General features: G+C 45.2%; 1 protein-coding gene across 1 annotated transcript in view; it reads right to left on the bottom strand.

Moving 5' to 3' along the window:
* The window catches only part of LOC146863607 (uncharacterized), a 442,187-nt gene that overhangs the window by 146,881 nt on the left and 270,587 nt on the right, over positions 1 to 24,719 (bottom strand). The window contains exon 6 of the mRNA XM_085627628.1: positions 12,853 to 18,308. Coding sequence (XP_085483754.1) covers positions 12,853 to 18,308 — 5,456 coding nt within the window. The remainder of the gene's footprint in view (positions 1 to 12,852; positions 18,309 to 24,719) is intronic.

Below are 24,719 nucleotides of genomic sequence, written 5' to 3' on the forward strand. Positions count from 1 at the left end.
AGGGTATTAACTTACACAGGGCCTGTGATGGTTCCACTACAAACTTATCCTGTTACCTGCAAGGTTCACCAGCTGCAGTGATTAATCCAATTTTTGGCCAACTTTCTCATGGGAGTTACATTATATTGAATGATCACAGCTGCTGTGGCATGTTGCCAGGTATTCCATATCTAGTTACGGTTACATCCAGGGTCACATGCTGTATGCAAGTCTTGTTTCCACAAATAGACACAGTCAAGGTGTACTGAACATCTCTTCTATACGAATTGATACTCTAAGCAGAATGAAAGCCATTGTTTTACAGAAAACAGTGCCACTGAACTCGGCCAGAGAAACCTATGATCTACAAGTCGAAAGGACTTCTGCTGAGATACATACCCTTTTGTATACAAACTGCCCTGTACATTTCTCAGAAATGTTAGGTCGTATCTTAAACATGTCTGATACAAGCGGGATTGTTCATGTATTTAAGAACGTGTGTGCAGGACTGTTAACACCTTTTCAAGCAGTCCTCGGTATTTTTCCAAACTTCGTGCACTCTGTGATTGGCGAACTGCCGCTCCTTTTAGCACTCATTGCAGGGATCCTATTTTTGCTCCTACTGCTACGATATGGCAAGCCAAATCACCAGTGTCACTCCCAGCACCATAGAGAGAGCTCTATGGGAGATGAAATGTCGTGAGCGCATCATCCACATTTTGGGTTTACCTCGTCTACGAGAATTAAATACCACATGGTTTCTGTCATTCAGACCAATCTGGCAAGATTGCATCTTACCTGTTCTACGCCTCCTACTCTGTGGTGAAGAATGTGTGCTAGACATCTGTCTAACGCTCCTATCAGTCATGCCTACGGATATCGATACTCTGCTGGACCTAGTAAGGCCCGTGTTCTGTGTTGTCCCCAGCGGCTGCCAATCCTGATGACTGCATTCATTGAGATCTCACAGACGCAAATTGCTACTCCTGAAGTACCAGAGGAAACAACAGGCACGCAGGTAACATCCGATTCGAACATTGCTGATGCGACCAATGCTGAAGGCGATAGTTCACATCTATGTGCAGTTAATCTTCTAAACAAGGTTTTCCAACTTTCACCTACAATGGTAGATGAATTTTTGTCTACAGAATTAGAAGATTTCATGTTTTCTCCAGGCCCACACACTGACTTTTGATTCAGGCACACAGTGTTCCGTTGAGACTCTGAATTTGGCCGTCGATCTTTTCAAACAAGGGACTAACTTTGGAACGTTTTCCTATGATTACATTTTTTTTCAAATTTTGATTTTTTCATTTTTTGAAACACAAGTAATCTGCTTATAGTAGAACTATTCATAGAGAACAGAATTCTTTGAAAATCTTCCAGGGATATTGAGCCACCCTGTCATAAACATAAATTGATTTATGTAACCTGATATGAAATGGTTTCGGCCCTTTTTCTTCTGTATTAACGAGCCATTTCATCAAATGTATATATTTATGATTCATTCTTGTTGGCGTTTTTCAAATACGCTTAGAATGAAACATTGCTTTTAATATGTACAGCACCTTATGCATAGCAATGGTTTTGTAATGCATTTTTAGGACATATGTTTTTAGATATGTTTTAGCGTGTTTTATATAACCATGCAATACTCTCTTTTAGACATGTTTAGTATGTTTAGAATTTAGTAATGTTGTTCATACGAAACTGGAGTGGGTGTTGTGTGTAGATTTATATTCCGTATATAGGATTCCCGATTTATGCCCTTATATAGGTACAATTCATATTGCCCTTATTTTGACAGAACATTCAGCCCTTATTTAGGCATTGTCCATGCTAACCAAATAAATACAGGCATGGTCTCCTACATCCGACAATCCACGTCACAACGAGTTCTTGGAAAACCAGACTCTTAAGCCTTTAGGAATTTCCCTTGCTTGGATATTGATTTCTCCAAGAACTCATTTAGTATGCATGAACATCTATTCCTTAGGGGTTCATTCATGACGTTCCGATGCCCGACTTTTACGTCAATACAGGCATTCCTAAACACCTTCAAGGTATAAATATACCTGCACTTGCCCTGGCAAACCAGAGTTCTGGTACGGTCCAGTTCTCCTTCCTACTTGCGGTTCACCATGGCAAGTTCGGAAGGAGATCGAGTTCCCGCCTGATGCACTGACCAGACACTGTCATCCTCCTCGCAGAGAATCCAGCTCCAGTGTTTCTGACTCCCCTTGCGGGGTGTTAGATATCGAGTCCCGGAAAGAGATTCCAACCTCACACATTCTAAGGTATGGAGCAGACTAGAACTTAGAGAAACTTTTGGCAACTCTTGGCAAAACTATAGCTATAGCTAGCTATACTTTAGAAAACAGCACCTACTTCTTACCTCGTACTACACTTAGGTTAGGTACACTGGGGTAGAACTATTTAGAAGCATCAGATGAGTATTCACATTTTAGCCTGTGTTATTTATGTATGTATTTTAATTAATATGTGTCATAGCTACAAACCATGCTATTGCAGTATTATTTTATCTTACTGCTAACTCTGTACATATTGTACTTCGCAGCCTGTCTTATGATTGTAGCAGTTCATATCTCTTGCATGAGAAATAAGACTGTGCAATAAAACCTTTTTATTGAAACACCCGTCTCTCTATTTCTGTGCAACTCTGTAGAAACGAAGCATGCACGACTGACTGAGGGAAACTGTTATCTATGGTTTCCATGGTTTTGAGATTGTTCCGACTCTAAGGGAAACAAAGTTGTCATGTTTATGCGGTTGTCAGAAACTAATCCCTTCTTGTGTATTCGAGAAGTTTCTAGTGACCTCTGAGTTAGCTGGCACACACAAGTAATTACGTTTAATGTACTCGATAGAGACATACTGACCTCAGTCCTATGTCAAAACTATAGTGTATATTACACCAATGCGCAGAGCCAATCAGGGGTATAGGAACTACACTACCGATCACTGAAACAGATTTTCTGATGTGGAGAAGAGCACAGCGGGAGAAGCTGTGCAGTCAATCCGACCAGCAAGTACCCTGGGCAGATAGGCGAGCAGGTTGGTCCCAGTCTCTTCCTGGTTCTCAGGGCACTTTTTAGCCAAATTTTGTCTAAGTCCTCACTTTTTTAGATTGACCACCTAGGCACATTTAGCACAACAATGAAGAGTCCAGGACTTGTAGGGCCCTATTTGTGGGTCCGGGAGTCATTCAGACTGGGTCCAGGTGTGGGTTCAAGATGATGGCAGCCATGAATGTCAATGTTGCTCTGAGCAGGAGGCTCGCAAACTGCCCGTTGGAATCACTTAAGGCAATTCTTAGTGCAGGTGAAGATTCAGGGCTCAACAGCAGGGCTGGACTCTGAGGGTCCAAGGCAGGCTCCAGGCAGCGAGGCAGGCTCCAGGCAGCGAGGCAGGCTCCAGGCAGCGAGGCAGGCTCCAGGCAGCGAGGCAGGCTCCAGGCAGCGAGGCAGGCTCCAGGCAGCGAGGCAGGCTCCAGGCAGCGAGGCAGGCTCCAGGCCGAGGCAGGCTCCAGGCAGCGAGACAGGCTCCAGGCAGCGAGGCAGGCTCCAGGCAGCGAGGCAGGTAACGCATCAGTCTGGCAGAGTGCGCAGTAGGTCCCAGCAGAAGGCTGACCTCTGTGAGTCCTTCTGCAGGTCCAGCAGTGCACTGAAAAATGGGGTTGAAGGTCCGGATGCTCTTCTCCTGGAAGGTGGCTAATTAGCAATTGCAGCTTATTAAATGTAATAAGGAATCTCCCATGTTATCCTATCGGAGGGGTATTTCACTACCATGACATGTAAAATGTAAAAGTACATGGTCAGGCTTTAATGACACAGCACCCTGCCCTATGTGCTGCCAAGAAGAGCCTACCTTAGGTGTGACTCATTTGCAATAAAAGGGGAGTTTATGCTTGATAATGGGGTTTAGATGCCAAGTCGACATGGCAGTTTAAAACTGCATTCAGCCTGCGATTGCAGGCCTAGCACATGTTTTGAAGTGCTACTTAAGTGGGTGGCATGATAAGTGCTGCAGACCCATTAGTAGAATTTAATTTACAGGCACTGTGTATGTGGTATACCACTCCACAAGAGACTTATAGGTGGATTAAATATGCCAGTCAGGCCATGTTTAGGGGAATGAGCACAGGCACTCTAGCATTGGTTAACAGTGCTGAGGCTAACAAAACAGGAACTTTGGAGGTGCGTAGAATTACAGGTCTAACACATCATTTTTCCCTCGTTGTTTTTTTCATCTTAGCAGTGACCCTCTAAAATAGACACCTGTTACCTTTTAAGAATAATATTCTGAGCATATTCTCCAGGCAATCCTAAAGTGCATTCAATAGATCCACATTGCACCCAAGTCGTACACGGAGTAGTCAAATTAAGAGCAAAGGTTTCAGGAAAACACCATCAATGCCCATGCAGAATCCTCCTGAGCTTAGGATGGCACCTGGATCAGATGCATCAGTTAAGTTGAGAAGGCGAAGTAGACAAGAAACGTCAGAATCAAGAATGCAAAGTATGTCACTGACTATCTGGAGCAAGGTGCTTTTGTGCTACAGACCTGATGGAAACCAATTGAAACTCATCAAATTAATATGTTCAGAGATGTGCTGTGTGAGTAGTGCTGCACCACAACTTTCAGTAAAATTAGCACAAAGGGGAATGTCTTAGACAGGATGGAAGTTGGTGAGATCCCCCAACTCGGCTGTTGGATGCTTTAGTAAAGGAATGACATGGACAAATTTGAGGCAGTCTGAAACATCACTTGTGTAAGAAACTAGTTCACTAATTGGTCCAATAAGCTAGAAGCTGATAGACAGGTCTGCCCCATTCCCCCGGAACCATGCCCAGGACCTAATTTAGTAATGATGTGTCAGAGATTATATTACAATATAATGCCAGAGTGAAGCCAGTTCATCTTTATTTCAAAATGAGGCTCAGTTTCTTCTATGAGTCTTGAAGGTGTGGCAATAACAGTTCAGTGGAGATGGGGTTCTGATTGAAGACTTACTAACTTCTTCAGAATTATCAGAAGGATCTCGTACTCTCATAGAAGAGGGGGATTATTCACAACTCTAATGACATCAAAGACGTGCCCTGTGATCTAGCCAGCAATAGTAAGAGATTTCATATGAGTAGCCTTGACTTTAAATATATTTCTCTTCCGACTGACCGACTCTTCCGACTGACCTAGGATGTCCAGCTAAGAAGCAGAGGGTGAATATTTCAACTTGATCTTCCACACTCATAACATTTTCTTTCTTTTGAGAGGTCTTTAGGGAATCCATCACCAAAGGGTTCAGGTTTTCCACTTTTGCTGTGGAGAGAAGCAAAGCCTTTGAGACGTTCATGAATACACTCGCTAAATCTGGAGGTGACATCATCGCTGAGGCTAGTAGGAGAGACATTGTCTGAAGCCCGGGCTCACAATAGTTAGTGTCCAGAAATCAGGTTAAAAACTTTTTCAATTGGCCATGTTTTTTTTCCGTGCATGATGACCCACTAAAAAGGCACTCAGAAAAGACCACTCATTTATTGGAGTTGGGTTCTTAGAGGTAATAAGGTCACCCTAAAGACTATAAGGTCCAGGCCAGAACATGCAGTATGGTCGAGATGAACAGTCGTGGAGGAACAAGGAGACCAGATTGATCGCAGCGTCAATGGAATCATAATATTGTTGGTTGAAATCCCTTGGAAAGATGTTTTCATCAGAAAACAAAGAATGGCTCCTAACAGGCCGCACGCGCGCACCAAGAATAATAACCAACTCTTATGCCAAATGCATTCAAAAACATATTTGGGGGAGGGGAGTTTTTGGGATACAAGATATGGTCTCCCTTGCCAATTTACAAAATACCAGGGTATCCTATTGCCCTCTTGTTGGCCTCCACAACATGTAGTAGGAAAAGAACCCAAGAGAGGAACTCTTTTTAGATCATTTAATAGATTTAGACACTACAGTGTTGAAAAACAATAAGCTGAGAGCCGTACAAAAGTAGCTCAGGTAAGTCCTGAAATTAGGGAAGGTCTCCTGGTTAGTAACTGCCAAGAGTGGGGGGCATTTTACCTCTTTCAATCACAAACTACAAGGTGATGGATGAATTGCTTGAATTAATCTCAATTATTGGTGATCGCTCTGGGTCGTATTCTAGACCGTCACTTTTTGCCGACTGCGCCATTTCAGGCAAAGACCTGCATTGTTCAAACCAGTCTTGGTCCGAATCCAATAGGTGGTATGGTGTGCAAAATAATGATGCGCCGGGATAAGGCCACTAATTATTAATAGAAAATGAGATTAATTCAAGCATTCCATCCTTCCCTTTTTTGTGCCACTAGAACCAAGCTATACTCGACGTGTGAGCCCGAATAGAGGTGAAACCGGTCCTGGGTTGCTTGTGTTCCAGTTCAGGGAGGACCTGGCCCAGCTGTTCGGGCTGAACTCCTCTATTGGAACAGGGTCAAGTCTGATCTGCATATGGCTGGATTCAATCTGATGTGGCATGTTGTGCAAAAGAATGATGCAGTGGGATGTGGCAGGAGTAATTATCAGTGGCTGAGATTATATCAAGCATTCCATATGTACATTTTTTGTTTACTTCAGAATTCTTTTTTTTAAAGCTTTATTTAGCACAAACGCGACCCGTAGGTATTTGAGTGCTTTACACACAACACATTCACGTACGTACGCGCGCACATAGCCACGGGGAGATTAAATGATTTGCCCAGAATCACGGGATGTTGAGCCTACCCCAGACTCGAAACCAGTTGCACAGTTCCAAAGTCTGACCATTATGCTACATCCTCCCCTTAACTCTATTAAAGTCATATTCCTGGGGCTTCTTCATTACCAGGCCCTGAAATGATTACAGAGCCAACACCTTCAAAAGGGTCAGCTTTGTTTGCAGGAAGCTTTTCTCTAAGAGTAGGCAAGCATGGAAATATTATGGTGGCTGGAACACATGCAGGTGTGGAACACCCAAATGAGTGGTGGATCAACTTTACATATAATTGTGAAATCAGCCTTCAGTAGCTGGGGTGGGGCCCCTTTGCAAGATGCATCTACCGGTAGATGTTGCGTCTTGACATTACCTGTCTGCTTAGGATGCTTAGAATTGGTTAGAGCTGCCCCTGTGGTGATTAATGATAGAATTGGAGGAGCCAGTTATTTTCTGATGGTGGAGCCTTAGATGAATATGATGTAAAAAAACCATTAGCCAATGGTCCACCCCAGTAAGTGCCCCAGTTTTTTTTTTCATTGGAAGTCTCAAAATGTCTAGAAAGTGTTGCCAAAACAAAGCAACTTTTTCTTGCCTAGCAGAAACAGGCAGGTAAAGAACAATCAATCAATCAATCATAGGCATTTGTATAGCGCACTGCTCACCCGGAGAGTCTCAAGGCGCTGGGGGGGGCGACTTTGGAACTGTGCAACTGGTTTCGAGTCTGGGGTAGGCTCAACATCCCGTGATTCTGGGCAAATCATTTAATCTCCCCGTGGCTATGCGCGCGCGTACGTACGTGAATGTGTTGTGTGTAAAGCACTCAAATACCTACGGGTCGAGTTTGTGCTGTATAAAGCTTTAAAAAAAAGAATTCTGAAGTAAACAAAAAATGTACATATGGAATGCTTGATATAATCTCAGCCACTGGTAATTACTCCTGCCACATCCCACTGCATCATTGTTTTGCACCACATGCCACATCAGATTGAATCCAGCCATATGCAGATCAGACCTGACCCTGTTCCAATAGAGGAGTTCAGCCCGAACAGCTGGGCCAGGTCCTCCCTGAACTGGAACACAAGCACCCGAGACCGGTGTCACCTTTGTTCGGGCTCACACGTCGAGTATAGCTTGGTTCTAGTGGCACAAAAAAGGGAAGGATGGAATGCTTGAATTAATCTAATTTTCTATTAATAATTAGTGGCCTTATCCCGGCCCATCATTATTTTGCACACCATACCACCTATTGGATTCGGACCAAGACTGGTTTGAACAATGCAGGTCTTTGCCTGAAATGGCGCAGTCGGCAAAAAGTGACGGTCTAGAATACGACCCAGAGCGATCACCAATAATTGAGATTAATTCAAGCAATTCATCCATCACCTTGTAGTTTGTGATTGAAAGAGGTAAAATGCCCCCCACTCTTGGCAGTTACTAACCAGGAGACCTTCCCTAATTTCAGGACTTACCTGAGCTACTTTTGTACGGCTCTCAGCTTATTGTTTTTCAACACTGTAGTGTCTAAATCTATTAAATGATCTAAAAAGAGTTCCTCTCTTGGCTTCTATTCCTACTACATGTTGTGGAGGCCAACAAGAGGGCAATAGGATACCCTGGTATTTCACTACCCCCCCACTCTGCCCCTCCCCCGCCCCCGCAGCACTTCCACTGCGAGCTGCCACTCTCTATAAGTACTTAGTTGCTGCTTCAGTTTGCGGAAATAAAAAAGTATTTCCCTTACAGGGCACTCTCAGTGCTGACCCATGTCCTTTCTTACACTAGGGCCCATGACACACTCCCTACATCACTATTGTGTAAGCATGCTAGTTTGTGTGTGTTGCCTGGCTATGCTGTGCACAGGACTCATGTAACATTTTGCTATTTTATTATCCTTTGTTAAATAGAACTTTATGAATTTCTTAAATGCATGATTCTAGTTTGCATGATTTAGGCCACACCCCTAATTGTGTATTTTGTGCTCCAGTCGAACTCTGGGTACAGGAGCACAGAAAAGATGTGGTCTAGGAGCTTGAGCAGTCGACCTGTGCAGATCACTTAATCTCCCTGGGCCAAACAAAAAAAAGAATGTGTCCGTATGTAAAGCAACTGGTGCTCATGTAAGGCGCTCTGATACCTTCGGGTCAAGCTCGCACTATATAAAAATCAAGAATCCACAATGCTTTACGGCGCACACTTTCCACCAGCCGGAAGGAGATGGAAAACGTCGACACCAGGGCCTGGGATCAGGGGACATCATGCAGGAATGGGCCTAGTACGCCCGCGGCCTCCATTTTTACCCGATCCCGGGCGCAGTAACTCGTGAATCCTGGAGTGGAGATACCTGCTGGAATCATGCACGTTGGCCTTTGTATCTCCCCCTCGAGTTACTGTGGTGTACAGAGCACGCTCGGCCTCTCCGTTTCTAAGCAGGCTTTGTGAATAACACAATGTTATTGGAACAAAGGAAAATAAGCTTTACTCGACCTACAACTTGGCGCTACACAGTTCAGCACAAACGCAAAGCTGACGCAAATCTTGCCCTTTGGAATTTTTGGAAGGAAGCACATTAGTTCCAAGTGCTTTGTTGAAATTGTTATTTTGGGATCATTTTGGGGGTCAAGGGTAGACTGCACTTCGCAAAAACAATACAGGAGCTGAATTCAGCAAATGTGTGAAAAAATAGAGTGAAATAAAAATATTTTTGTGCTTTTAACATTTATTTTCTTGTTCTAACCACATTTTTGTTCTGAACTGACACTTTTGGTTTGGCTTTGGTTTAGTTATGACATGTCCCGCTCTAGAAATGTCATTTCTGTCGCACCTCACTTTTGTTTTCCTTCTCTGTCACACGCTCCATCATGCACACACGTTTAGATGTGGCACTTGTTAGGCGAAAAAACACTGACACTGACAGACATCCAAGGCTCTAAAAGGAGGGTTTAAATCTAAAATTGCTCAGCGGGCTGAGAGGATTCTTAAACCCATCTGTAAATACATCAAAGAGATGTCCCTCAGCGCCTTTGACAAGACGTCGTTAAAGCTGGCTGGTGCCAATATTCCCAAGTCTATAAACACGAGTAATGACCCGAAAAATAAGCAACAATTCGGTGCTATGGCCGGGGCTCTCAGGTGTGAACTTCTACGTGCAACTTCTTCTGCGCGAGACAATAACTTACAACACTCGTTTAGTGCCAGCAAATAATGTTTGTGCGATGGCCGGGCCCGCGCAGGAAAATCCTAATTTAAAGTTGAACACAGACAGACGCTGGTGCGTGCAGTGCCACACCAAGAGGCTCATTGACGGCCGTGGCCCAAGCTATGCCACAGGCTGGGGGTGGACAGTGACGTGTCCGCGTTTATTACTGCTATAATTTACTAATATACATACTGCTAGTGGAGGTCAGTTATTGTAAAATCGGCCATAGTTTTACTGTAAATACAGGTATTATTGAAACCAGTTATTTTTATTTTTATTTGCCAAAGACGTACAACAAACACTAGAGTCGTGACCGACCAAGGAGCGCTGGGTGATTCCGAAACTCTTATCATTTATGAACCTCTGTTGGATGATCGATGATAAAGCCCTGAGATTATATCGCGCTGTCGCCACTTTTTTCTTGTGTGGTGAAAAAAACGAATTTCAGCTTTAACGAGGTAACAAGTTCTACAATAGAACTTAGCTGTCGCTTCCCGGGCCCACAGGACATTAAAAATTATTTGTTAACATTGACACATAGATCCAAACTATCCATATACCCAACAAAAGTCTGTGCTAAAATACGCAGGGAGTTCGGAGTGCGGCCTATGAGGACCGCGTCATCTGCGTATATTGGCACGGGGAGAGTTTGCCATTAATCAGAGGAACGTCATGGGTCGAGGTTCTAAGCAAATTGTTCAGCCCATTAATGTAGATAATAAAAAGGAGGGGGGCCAGGTAACGAGGTAGCGAAATAAGTGACGCACCTGAGTTTTTGAGGATTTTATTAGTAGTTGTCCTAACTTAATGGGTAAAATAATCATTTTATTAACAGTAGTGGAGACTGAAAAACAGTTGCTGTAAATAATAATTTCCGAAGTGTCTGTATTTGTAACAACTGGGGACAATTGTTGTGAATTGAGGTTTGTCTGACTGAGGATGGAAGTGCCTCAGTAATATTATACTGTGAGCTACTGGGGTAAACAGTGGGGGCAGAGCCCCATTCTATCATAGGATAAAAGTGAGAGAGAAGGGGACGTGGCTTGAATGGGAATGCAGTAGGACACAGCTCATCTGAGCTCCGGGCTCCCGCGGGCCACATAGATCCTTTTTTTTTATAATATTCACGGCTCTCCTGATGTCCAGCCGTGCCATGCTGATGCCCCGGACCAGCCCTGCTGATGATCGACGTCTGCCTCCCAGATCCCCTCGATCAGGGGAGGCACTGAATCTCTCAGCCTTGGCCCGGGGCTAGTGTGCCATTTTATACCAGCTTTGTGGCGCCACTTGAGAGAGACCTGGATGAGCGGAGCGGTGTAACCCGGTGAAGAGGCAATGTAGATGACGGCACAAACAGAAGATAGTGAGTGTGGACTCACCTTCCACCACTGCTGAGGGCTTCTGAGGCAGTCGTGTTCCGTGACACCAGGCAGCACTAGCCTGCTTTGCAACCCGTGGAGGGGGCCTACCATCTTGCCTGCGGCTTCGTGCTCCCACGCAGGCCTGCCTCACTGACCTCCCCACCCCTTTAGCCAGATCCTGGCAACGCCTGTGTGCTAGTAAGTTTTTAGTACTTACGGATCGACGCCTCGACGGTTATGTGGTGGGCTGGTCCGGGGCACACTGCCTTATCCCTAGTATAAACTGGGCCTGGTGCTGCCTGCTCTTAACGTCGTCGGGCAGCCTGACCTAATGCTTGCTGATGAGGACTCGTGAGGTGCGTGGGTGTGCTAGTGCGTGGCAATCATCTGAATAAAATCTGCGGACGCTCACGCTGCCGCACAGCCCCTACCCCGGAAGAACCAAATCCAGCCCAATTAGTGTCCCACTCGGTCTCCCGCTCACGGGCTAAGGGCCGTGGCGCCAATGCCACCTGAATGGCTCTGGCGGTCACGGGAGACATTGAGAATAACACTCTGCACTGAGTCAGTGAGGAGGAGGGGTATTTAATCAATTAAGTCTAGTCAAGCAAGTCAACAATATCAAGCAAATGTGACGTGCAAGCAGCAGATGCATAGACCCGGCCCTGCTAAGTAAGTGCCGGTGCTAAGCACCGGAAAGCACCGGCACAAATTAAGCACTGATATTACAGAAACATACATCTTATCTGGGATATGGCCGACTAGAAGTCATGTTTCCTTAAACTAGCAGTCTATGTTCACTGAAAGTAGCAGTCAATGTTTCCTGAAACTAGCAGGCTACGTTTACTGAAACTAGTAGTCTATGTTTACTGAACGTAGCAGTCTATGTTTACTGAAAGTAATAATCTATGTTTACTGAGAATAAAAGTCTATGTTTACTGAAAGTAGCAGTCTATGTTTACTGGAACTAGCAGTCTATATTTATTGAAAGTTGGAACCTGTCGGTCAAGCCAGGTGGGATCTTTAAATCCTGGGGACAGGTTTTGACCAGTCTATCAGAGACTCTGCCAATCGGATGAGTGCGCAGGCCTCCCACCCACCAGAGAGCGTGCCCTTCAATACACCCCTCTGTCATAAAACAGTTAGAACATGGATTCATTCTTCTGTTTCCTCGATGCCAACGGGCAGACGGCACTGTGCCCAGTAGGAGGACTGCAGCGACCCTCAGGGCTCATAGAGGGCACGGTTCAGGGAGACTGATGGGCAGCATTAGAATGAAGTACAGGCTTTAAGTGGCGGCTGTGATTGAGGACTATCAGTGAAAGATATTAGTGCGGGATATCAGTGTAGGATATCAGTGGATGATATCAGTGAAGGTCATCAGTGCCGGCTACCAGTGCAGACTGCCCATCTTCCCTCCAATTGACGTGCATTCATTGATCAGTGTGCTATTGCTGAAAGAGCTTTTCCTAAAAATGATCTACATTATTTAGAAAATAGTCAGCAGATAGCTAACAGAAATCAAACAAATCTCTATGAGTGGACACATGAATTATTATCTGTCAACGTCTTACCCTTCATCGTTCTCCTTTACTTTCTGCAGCTGCAGGGTGATGACGCCGGCGGCGGAGTCTTTGCCCGGGTAGACCTCCGTGGAGATCTTCTTCTGATTCTCGTCCACCATGATGATCTTGATTCCTTTTCCCCCCATAAGGTCACTCTTGGTGAGGACGTTCAGGTCCAGCTCTGTGGCGGGATGGCTGGCATCCTGCATTTTCTTGACATAATCTTTGATCTCTTTCTTCTCAGCTTCTGTCAGTTCAGCTTTTGCTCCCTCAACTTGTGTCTTTTTCATTTCGCTTTTGTGTTTTTGTTCAATGAAGAATCTCTCAGTCTTATTCCTTCCAAGAATATTGACTACAGTTTTCCCAACATGCTTATTCACTTCTGTTCGCAAAGGTTTAATTACTAAGTTTGTTAGGCAGCTCGAATGCAAAGCAACAAAGTTATCATTGAGTTCTTTGGATATTAATTCCAACATTTGTACTTTCATTGTCTCTACAATTGGAAAGTTGCGGCGTCCATCATCCTTGTAGTCGGCAGCAGAAGGGAGCCCATTGCATTGTTTGATTATAAACGGAATGACTCTATTTTCAATCACTTCTTGAGTTGGGGCGCAATTTATCATCAGCACAAAGTCAGCCATTTTGATTCCAACTTCAACACTGAGCTTGAACCCCTTTAGGATGGTTCCTTTCATCTTGGCTTCTTCTAAGATTTCCAGAATGCCACCTTTCATGGAGTTGAGGTAACTGGAAAACTTCATCAGGATTTTCTGATCATCTGCGATGTCACTGACTGCGGAACTGCAGACATCTTTTATTACACTAGTCATCATCTGTTTATGGGCTTCTCGAAACTGAAAAGTTGTTGGGTTTTCTGTTTTCAGGGCACTCTCCGGCACCCCATTAGCAATTATAAACTTTATCATTGTTTGTTTCAAAGCTTCATGCCCCTTTACTGACATTGTTATCGTGTATTTGAAGGCATTTTCAAATATTTTCTTGAAGATAGTATCGAGGGCTGCATCCATGCCATAATCTACAGCTCTCAGAGCCCCTTGTGTGGCCAATTCTTGGCCAGTGTACTTCACTGCCTGCACAAAGTTGTTCTTCATGGCAGAACTCGAGGCAAGGGTTTTGATGGAGTTGGACAGAGCCTCTTTGGACATGGCAGAGGCGGCTGATGTTGCAGATGTGTGAATGGAAGACACAAGAGCTTTTCCAGAGTGAATGATGTCATCAGCAACAGATGCAAATGTTTTGGTTCCATTTAGTAGACCATTTGTCACTTTCACAGCGGCCTGTGCTGCCTTTTTAATGAAGCTAAATCCTGCAGTTATGAGTGATAGCCCCATACTAATGGACTTGGATATTGCCCATTCTGCCCAATTGAATGCACCTTTGATCATCCCTTCGATCCCCGATATCATGTCCGACACACCCTCAGAAACCAGACCCATCCCGAACTGACTAGCCGTCCCACAGGTGAAAACACACACAAGGACCCCAGCGAGGACCTGCAGAGCTCCAAGAATAAAGCAAACGAGAGCATTGATGCAGAATTCTGGCTTCTTCTCCACTTCAAACACAAAGGACAGGCCATAGTCATACAGCACAGTCAGCTCGTCACTGGTTATAGGACTATCATCATTGGCCAAAGAGAATACAGCTTGGTCCTTGGTGATAGCATTATTCTGGGTTTTTTGGAACTCAGTTAGCTTTGCGATGGATTTATCAATGTAATCGATCCAAGACTTAAACAGGCTCATCCGGGTCTGCATTTGTTTGGTGAAGTTGGGATCGTCTCTGTTGTGAGGTTCAAACTTGGCTAAGCAGGACATCTGGCAGGCAACGGTAGTGTTCGACACCTCCGATACATAGACTTCGATCATTTTCTTAGATTCTTTCAAGAGATCCATTGCCCTCTGCAGGTAGCCTGCCTGTCCCAGATTGATTGTAATGTAGGCCTGATTGTAGAGTGAGACGGCCCGGTACACCCGATCAGTCTTTTCTGCTTTTTTCCAGAATGATAGCGCCCCATAATCCGATGCTTTGTTCTGAGTGTGGAGGTACATGCGATCCATAGCCTGTTTGATGAAGTCGTAGAAGTTATCCGATTCCCCTTGCAGGAGGCTTTCTACTCTCCTTTGGATCACTTGGCCAAGATCTTTTTTGAGCTCTTTGAGGTCTTTGTGTTCATCTATGTCTTTCGCATGTAGTGTGAGCCAAAGAGCCCATCTTTCCTTTAACGCATTGAGAGCCGGGTGGTAATCTAACTTTGTCGTCTTAGAGGAAGCAAAGATTTCACGAAAGTTCAGGAGATCAGAAGACATGTAGATGTCTTGTTTTTCCACTTTATTGTAATTACGCTGAAAAATGTTTAGATGTTTGCAAAACATCCGAAACAGTTTCTCCCGCATCTGTACTTCCAGGAGCTCATTAGACTCCATTTCTGTGATGTGTCTTTTATGGTATTCTGCTCTGGCTTGTCTCATCAGCTCAATGGGTTTGTCCTGATAGGAGGGCAGCAGGCCATCATAGTTTAATATCATTTGTACCATTCCAGGGTTTCCTTTGCGAGAGGTCCTGCCAAATATTTGCTTTTCCACTCTCATGTTTGTAGGAAAGTGGGTGAGAATCACAAAGAGTCCTCCACTTTTATTGACATCTTTAGTGATTTTCACATTTGTGCCTCTTCCACCGAGGTTTGTGGCAATGATAACATCTCCTGCATCAAAGATACTTTTTTCAATATTGTGTGTATCGCTTCTGGTGTACAAGGTTATTTTATCTGGATTTGCAACAGCTTTTAATTCTATTAACTCTTTTTGAAGCTTTTCAGCTGTTTTCACATCTTCGCAGACAACTAAAGCTGCTTGGCCCTTGCCCCACTGGTTTGGACTTGTGCGCTCCTTCACATGTTCACAGATACTTTTGATCCAGGCTTCATGGCCTCCTACGACCTGTAGAGTTGGTAGCTCAGTCCTCTTAGTATGGCGGTGAGTAGGCATAACATTGCAGGATACTTTGTAGTGTTTTTTAAGAAACTCAACCTCTGCTTCATCCCCTAGGGTCCCAGAGACCCCGAACATGCCTGTGCCTTTAGTGTATCGCTGAAGGAAATGGAAATTTGACATGAAATTGGTGACATTGGACAGTGGTGATATCGCCAGCTGGTGCTTCATCTCCAGGAACTGCTGTAGGCCGTCACCCCAGCGCTTGTTCTTCTCAAGCACACCGGTGGCTTTGAAGTCCACTGGGATGATGGTGTAGTATTCATGGATGGGTGTAGTGGATTTTACTTTTCCTCTGTCTGTGGCTGATTCTATCATGTACTCTCGATCCTTCTCCATTACTATGGCCCTCAAAGCATTTTCCACGAAGACATTCATCCTGTTCTGTGTGTATTCCTTCAGGTAGGCTGGAAGGAGAATAAAGTTTTCTTCATTCATCTCTTCTTTATCTGGTGGCTGATAGGTATCTGAGAAGCGTATTCGTGTCTCCAGTTCAGTGACAGCTGCTTCTATCAGGTCCTTGTCACTCATCACCTCACAGGCAAGGCCATGTTCCTGGAGAAGAAGGCAAATTTTGTCATGATCAGATGTGGAATTGTTGTCCGATGAGGAGTTATCCGATGAGGAAATGATCTCAAATTTAGCTGCTTTTCCATCCTTTACCTCATAAAATTGAAAAGCAATGGCATCTTCAAGAACTTTCTGAAATATAGACAAGAGATCTCGCTGCTGAGCCGGCCCAAGTTTATCCATGAGTTCTTTGATTGGAGAGTCTTGTGGCTCTTGAGTGATTGGCTGATCAGACTTTACAAGGGTGGATTGAAGCTTCTTCACATCCTCTTCAGTAAAGAACCCCAGCTGCAGTCCCGGCATTAGAATGTCGAGGGCAGAAAAATGCTCTGATGTGCTCGGCCCCATGACAGCTGCTGCAGCAACTTTGTGAAAATATTGTGTTCCTGTGGCCCAAAGAATGTCACCAGTTTTGGCATCTTGGATGCGTTGGCAAGTGCACATCTTCCCCCAGATGGCTGCTAGCAGTTGTTCTAAGTGTCGCATTCCTGTTGCTGCATGTGAAAGGTATGTGACTTGGACGCCGCTGTCTAAGGTCATATAGTCCACTTCATCCACAATGGCTATGTCAAAAGTACGATCTCGTCGAGTTTTGGATTTTTCAAACTCTTGTCGTAGAATGTCAGCAGCAAAGTTCCCGATCGTACCATACAGAACATCAGCAGCATAAGCCTTTTTAATTGCCTTGTTAATTTCTCTTGAGTCAGTACATTCATCTAACCCTGGAGGTGGCACAACACTACAAGAGAAATCAAACATCTTGAACAGTTTGCTCCATTCCTCTTGATCTCGACGGGCAAGTACTGGTGAACTTGTGATTATATCAACCTTCTTTCCACGGATGGCATGAATAAGGGCGAGCATGGCCACAATGGTAGATTTGCCCTCTCCTGTGGCGATCTCCAAAAGACAACCATTGCATTCAGGGGCTTTAGAAATTAGCAGAGTCAACAGAGATGCGAGCTGAGTCATGCGTGGCAAATAGCCCTCAATCTTCTCTCCCGAATTAGTTATAATAGTCGTTGTGTCCTGCACAGCCACACACAAGCCAATCAAAATTTTAACCAGTATCTCAATATCAGGATTTTCAAAGTCTATTGATCTGGTCATGGCAATACCTTCTTTCTTCATCGCTTCATCCAGATCTAGGGTCTTATATGCTGGAAGCCGAGCTTCAACTTCACTGAGCACTTGGTCCAGGATAGAAAGAACATTTTCAGGATGATTGTTTTTCCTCATTTCCGCTAGTAGGGTTTTTAAATCCTTGTCCTTCTCATTCTTTACATGTTGCTGTAGATGCAGCACAGGATCCTGGTCCTTCAAAGATGCTATGGTCGTGTTTAAATCAATCTGGTACGTCTGTACACGTTGGAGGACGGCCTCCACCTTCTCTTGCGAAACCCTACTCTCCTGCACGTTTAGAGTGAATCGAACCGCCTGGATTGGGGTCCATATTCCATTGAATAATATGTATTCAATAAAGTCTTGGCTGGATCTGGAAAGCTCAGAAAAGACTGCTCTCGATAGTTTTCCAGCTAAGGTCTTGTTTGTGTTGTAGAGTACATCTATGATATGAAGACGATAGGTAGATATGTCATTTGTTTCATCTGTGTAATGCGTCATCTCGTCTTCTTTCAGTGTTACCTGTATTATTGCTTTAAGGAGACTCAACTGTTCAGTTAGTGAAATATTCTCGACATAAAAGGCGTTGTTCAAACCCCTGTGACACCAGATGGGTATGCCCTTCTTCATCAGGAACTGGGCTACAAGGTACTGCTGTAGTGTTTTCATCCGGTCACCAATTTCCTGGGATTCCTGACCTTTCTCTTCTTTCATGTTGTTATAAATTAAGAGCTGTTGGAATTTCTCCTCAACATCCTTTATCTAAAGAAAAAGAAACATGTGAATGTTATTTTATCAGTTTAAACCATGAACCATCACTCTATTTATGCTATACAAGAAGACCGCTTCACTTACCACTCATGTGCCTTTGTCTAGAAGTATCATCTACATACGTTTTCATCCTTCATTTACTGAGTGATGAATGTGTGTGCCAGTCTTGACAATGTGTGTCATCAATTGGAACTACTGTGCTTGCTTCAAAAGTGAACTTTGGTACAAAATATATGCATTGGAAGCATACTGTCCCACACATCTCTCATCACTCTGAATCAGCTAACAAGGTGATTTTAAGAAAGATCTACAATTAAACCAATCAAATTATCCCTAAGCAGTTTAGGCAATCAGAGCCCGATTCACAAAGGTAAACTTAGACCAAAAGTCTAAGTTTGTGACTTTCGGTATTCACAAAGATACGTTAGGAGTAGTATTTTTACATTTGAGCTCAGTTAAGACAGAGTTTCTGCACTGGAGGCAGATGTTCTGCACTCAGACAAAATCTCCAACCCCCGGGTGGAGATTTTACTCTAGGGGTGGAGATTTCCTGTAGGAAGATGGACCACCTCAACAGTTGGGAATTTTCTCCCCTAATCTGCATGAGCCATTTGAGGGGTCTGTGATCTGTCTGAACCAGGAAAGGAGTCCCAAACAGGTAGGGTCTCAACTTCTTCAGTGCACAGATCACAGCAAAAATGTCTCTTTCAAATTCTATCCACCTCTTCTCCTGTGGAAGTAGGCATCTACTAAAGAAGGCTTCCGGTTGATCTAGGCCCACCTCATTCAACTGTGCTAACATTGGGCCCGATTCACAGAATTAACTTAAGACAAAATCCTAAATTTACTACTTTTGGTATTCACAGAATGCAATTACTACTTTTGGTATTCACAGAATGCACTTACTACTTTTGGTATTCACAGAATGGATTTACGACTACTAACTTTACGTCCGCACTCGGACCAGAGATTTCGGCCCGGAGGCGGAGCTTCCGGCCCAGAGGTGGAGCTTCGGCCCGGCGGTGGAGCTTCCGGCCAGGAGGTGGAGATTTCGGCCATGGCTAAATCTCCCCCACCGGCCGGAATCCCCACCTCCGGGCCAGAAGCTCCGCCTCTGGGCCCGGAAGCTCCGCCTCTGGGCCCGGAAGCTCCGCCTCTGGGCCGGAATCTCCGGCCCGAGTGCGGACGTAAAGTTAGTAGTCGTAAATCCATTCTGTGAATACCAAAAGTAGTAAGTGCATTCTGTGAATACCAAAAGTAGTAATTGCATTCTGTGAATACCAAAAGTAGTAAATTTAGGATTTTGTCTTAAGTTAATTCTGTGAATCGGGCCCATTGTCCCTATGCCGTTCTCTTACTTGTCCATTTGCAGGATGAATGAATTACTTGGAAAAATCAGGTGCCTCGAGTACTGTTGCTGTACTCATGGCGTCTGTCAGGGTATTGAAGGCTTTCTGCAAGCCTCTGTCCAGATTCCTTATTTTTGAGTTGAAAGTTTTATATAGCACAGACATCACCTTCTCGGGTGTCGGAGAGATTTACAAATGAAAGATAGCAGAGACAAATAAAAGCCATAGTGTCATCATCTAGAACAGTACTGGATAAGCCGACACTGCAAAGAGGGTGTTGACCCCTCAATGTAATGACGGATAGATCCAAAAAGAAAATAGCATGACAAGCCGGCAATAACAGTAATTACATAATATAGAGCAGTACAGGCGAGTCAAGACACCAGATGAGGGTGGTGACAACTTAATGATATTACAGAGAAATCAGAAACGGCAATACCACAACAAGTGCACAATAATCATACTGTCATAATCTAGCACAGTACAGGAGCAGGCTGCACCCCAGATAAGGGGGGTTGTCACCACAATGCAGAAACAGATAACATAATCATATAGTAGTAATCCAGAGTGCAGTTGATGAGTCTTAAAATGCTTGGAGTGAGACGATCCTAGGGTCTAGGGAAGAAATGTGTTCATAAATAGTAAGCCTGGGCGGAGTTCGCGGAGCTCCGTTATGCAGAACTCCACAAAGTGCAAAAAAACACTGCCACGCTACGCAGAGCTCCGCAAGCGGCGGAGGGCATTAGATAAATGTTGTTTGCATTGATGTTCAGTGCCAAAGGCTTCTCCGCACTCTGCAATCCTGGCCAATGGCACCATGCACAGCGCAAGCGGGCGCTGCTTCATTCCTGCAGCTCGAGTAGATTTTTATTCGAGCACCAGCTTCTCAACGCAAACTGACAGTTTCTCAACGCGAGAGGTCTCGAGCATACGCAACCACTCGCAATGAGAAATCTGACCGCCAGCGTTGAGAAATCTCGCCGGGAGGTTGATCTTCCACGGTGGCGCTCGCCCACTTGATGTTGACACTCTCGAATGAGGAAAAATTTCGCCTGGAGGTTGATTTTCCTCACTCTCAACTTGACGTTGACAAATGCGAGCGAGGAAATATTACTCAGTGATCTCCGTGTAACAGGGAGTGCGGAAAACTCTGCGAAATCTGCGAGCAGAGTGGAGTTCACCGCCCAGACTTAACAAATAGTAGTTTAACAACTCTCTTGAAATAAGTAGTTGAAGGATTCAGTCTTATTTAAGTGGGACAGAGTTCCAAATTCTTGAGGTGATGCCCATCACTGATCATCAGTCTGGGCTGCTTTTTGGATGTCAGCTCAGTTAAGGAGTCAAAAATGGTACCACAACCCTTAGCAAATCTTCATTAGTTGCCTGTGAGACCTAGAAAGACTCTCACTTCTGTCTGGGATTTAGGTGGTTGCCAGGTAAAGATACTTTCAGTCTTGGCCGTCCTGGAGGGAGCGCATCTTGCCATCGCCTACTAGGAGGTATTGCATAGACCCCTGCGTGATCTGGTACTTACTGTCCTTGATCATCAGGCCTGCCTGTTGCAGGGCCAGAGCACATTGTGAATGGTATGCAAGTATTCTTCCCATCTGGAAATGTAGACCATGATGTAGGTCGCACAAAAGGTCACAGCCAGAAATCTGTTAACCAACCTGTGGAAGGTAGCAGGGGCATTCTTCAAGCCAAAGGGCATTAGCCAAAATTGATAGTTGCCCTCTGAGTTTGAGAATGCCGACCTCTCTTTAGTCAGAGTGATCGGCCAATACTCTGATGTCAATTCAAAGGTACTGACAAATTTGGCAGTGCCCAGCCCACCCAGCTCATCAGTTCTGGTGTTCATCAATTCTCATGACAGAATTGAGTCCTTGGCAGTCCACAGAGAACTGGGGTACTGGTGTGGTGCCAGTGGGCACCCTTTGGTACCAGCACCGCAGGGCTGGAGCAGGGACTATTGGAGCCTTGGAGACTTCCCCCTTAATGCTGGCCCTCACCCTGTCTGCAAACCTGTACATTTTGTACTTCACAGGTAGGCTGTCTCCTGTGTCAACATCGTGGATGCACAGAGGTGTGAGTCCAGGGGCGAGTGAGAACATTGAGGCATACTGTCCCAGAAACTGGTAACATTTCCTCTGCTGTTCTGGGATCGGGTGGAAGAGAAGTTGACACCCTCCACTGACCCATTGTGTTCCTGTGCAGAAAGGTCAGGGAGAGCTTTGCTCTCCTCTTTCAATTCCTCATCTGTCACAAGGAGCATGCTCACTTCAGACCTCTCGAAGTGAGGTTGGAGCCGATTCACATAGAGTATACCATCTGAGGTTCCTAGGGGTCTAGAGATCAACGACGTATGTAGACACGCCCTTTCGCTTTTTGACTCTGTATGGGCCAGTCCACATATCTGGAGAGTCCTAGGCTCTAATGGTTCCATGACCCATACTTTCTAGCTACGATGAAACTCCACCAGAGTGGCCTTCTAGTCATGCCAGAGCTTCATTACTTCTTGACTGGCCTCAAGATTGCTTTTTGTCTTCTTCCAGAAGCAATGCATCTGGTTGGGAAAGACCAGCATGTAGCTGACACATACTGAGGGTATTTTTGGGAGCTTACTTCCACCCTCCCTTACAAGGCTCAGCGGTCTCCTAACAGGGTGGGCTTAGAGAAGTTCAAAGGGACTGAACCTAACATTTCTGAAGCACCTCCCCGTAGGCAAGGAGAAGGCATGGAAAGAGGATGTCCCGCTTATGCCTCATGGGCTCAGGCAGGCTCACAATAATGCCCTTTAAGGTCTTGTTATGTCTCTCCACAAGTCCATTGGTTTGGTGGTGATTGGATGTGATGAACTTGTATGTTACATCACACTCATCCTACATGCACCTCATGCAGACATCCAGTTACTGCCTCTTTCAGACACTACCTCCTTGGGGATTCCAACAAGGGTAAAGATCCCCATCAGAGATCTAGCCACCATGGGTACTGTCACTGACCACATAGGGATGGCCTTTGGGTAGCAGGTGGCATTGTCTACTAATACTAAGACAAAGCTGTTGCCTAAGGCTTTCTTGGAGTCCAAGAGTCCAATGATCTTGGTGCCCAGCCCTTCATACTGGGTGCCAACGACTGGTAGTGGGGGTCAGGGAAGCTTTGTGCTTTTCCACTAATTTCACATTGGCCTGGCAGGTGAGACAGGACCTGCAGAATGCATCTGAGGCTGTCTTCATTCTGGGCAAATAGAAGTGGGAGACAAGTTTGGTCTTGTTCTGCCTGAGACATCCTGCTAGAGGTATATCATGAGCCAAACGCAGTAGGAAGGCCCTGTAACACTGGGGGAGGGGGGCAACAGCACACAGGCTGCCTCAGAGGCAGAAGACTTAGGCTCACTACAGAGGAAATCATTCTCCCAGTAGATTAGGTGATCGGCAGAGGCTTCACCTGCTGCATGGGATAATGCCTGTCGCCTCAAGAGTGGGACACTCTTTCTGCATTTAACATACTCCTTCCCAGGTGGGCCCACCCTCAATTTGCCAGCTAGCAAGATCAGGTTTGTCCCCCAAGGTAGCAATGTCTTCCCGTTTGGCTTGGGGGCCTCCTTTTCAGGACCTCATAAACCTCCTCCATTGGAATGTCAGGGGCTGGTTTCCTACGCCACTTGCAGTTGTCTGGACCATTGCTCTCCAGATACCCTTGACTCGCTTTCTGGGCAGCCATGGACCGTGTGGTCATACTACCCACTCAGGCAATCCTATCATTGCCAAGTAAGAGCTGAGCTCTACCTACTTCCAGGTAGTGTGTTCCAGGTCATTGCCTAGCAAACAATCAACAGGCATGGCATCTCTCACAGCTACTTTCAGAGTAGAAGAGACCACCCCCCACTCAAAAAGAACCAGAGCCACAGACAGATAGCTCTCTCGAATGCGGATGACTACGACTGGGTGGAATGTGTTCGATAGGACCTGTGCTGCAGGCACCAGCTGACACCTGACAGTAGTCATGCTGGTTCCTATGTTCCGCAGAGCCTCCACCTATTGTCAATTAATGGTGACCCACTGCCTATACTTTGCAGAATTAGCTGGCATGTGGGCTTTCACATGATCTATCTATCTGTCCCCAAAAGCTATCTGGGACGACCTCCTCTCTGAGCACTATAATTGCCAAGCCAGGTGTCGGGCCACTGGTGGGAGACTGTACCCTCATTTGGAATCAGGGTACATTTGCAATCACCCTTGTTGTGCCCATATTTGTAGCACTCTGTACATTGGGGTACAAAGCTCCCTGCCTTGTGATCATAGAACCCCTTCTTCTTAGCATTAGATTGGGACTGGTTACTACTACTCCTGTGAGAGTTTTTTGGGGCCTTTTGAGGACTTACTCTTATATTTTTCTCCTGACTCTTTCTTCTGGTTGGAACTCTGACCACCTTTCTGGGACTCCCCCCATATACCCTTTTGGACACTCTGCTGCTAGCCCAGAGGTCCCTCTTCTTCACAAGCTTCATGGGGTCAGTCAACTTACTGTTAATTAAGGGCTGGTGCAATTCTGTAAAACATATATTGAGCATGTGCTCTCTCATGATTAAATTGTACAACCCAACATAATCCTTTACGTTGCTGCCCGCCTAACCATTTAGTGCCCTGTTGGAGTAATCCAAAAAAACTACCCAGAATTGTTTTGGGAGTCTTTGGTGATACTTTTCAGGGGTCAGCACAAACTTGGCAATTACAATGGTTTTCAGAAGGGTTTACTTGGTGTGTTTACCAACCTCTAGAGTAAGAAGTGTGTCCCTTCCCATGCAGGCATGCGTTTCGACAGACCACCCCCCAGTGCTCCTCGGGAACCCTATGGCCCTTCAGTGCAACTTCATAAGCAGAAAACTACTTGCCAATGCCATCTCCAACCACACAACTGGTTACCAAATACTTAGGTAAGTGAACCCCTTTCTCTCATTCAGGTGCTGCAGGGACGATGCCACCAAACTGCTGGAATTTGTCTGTCTGGCCTTGATGTTCAATTCTTTAAGGCTCCGCTTATGAGCCAATCACAC

The sequence above is a fragment of the Triturus cristatus genome, chromosome 2_1 (genome assembly GCF_964204655.1).
Source record: "Triturus cristatus chromosome 2_1, aTriCri1.1, whole genome shotgun sequence".
NCBI classification, from domain to species: Eukaryota; Metazoa; Chordata; class Amphibia; order Caudata; family Salamandridae; genus Triturus; species Triturus cristatus.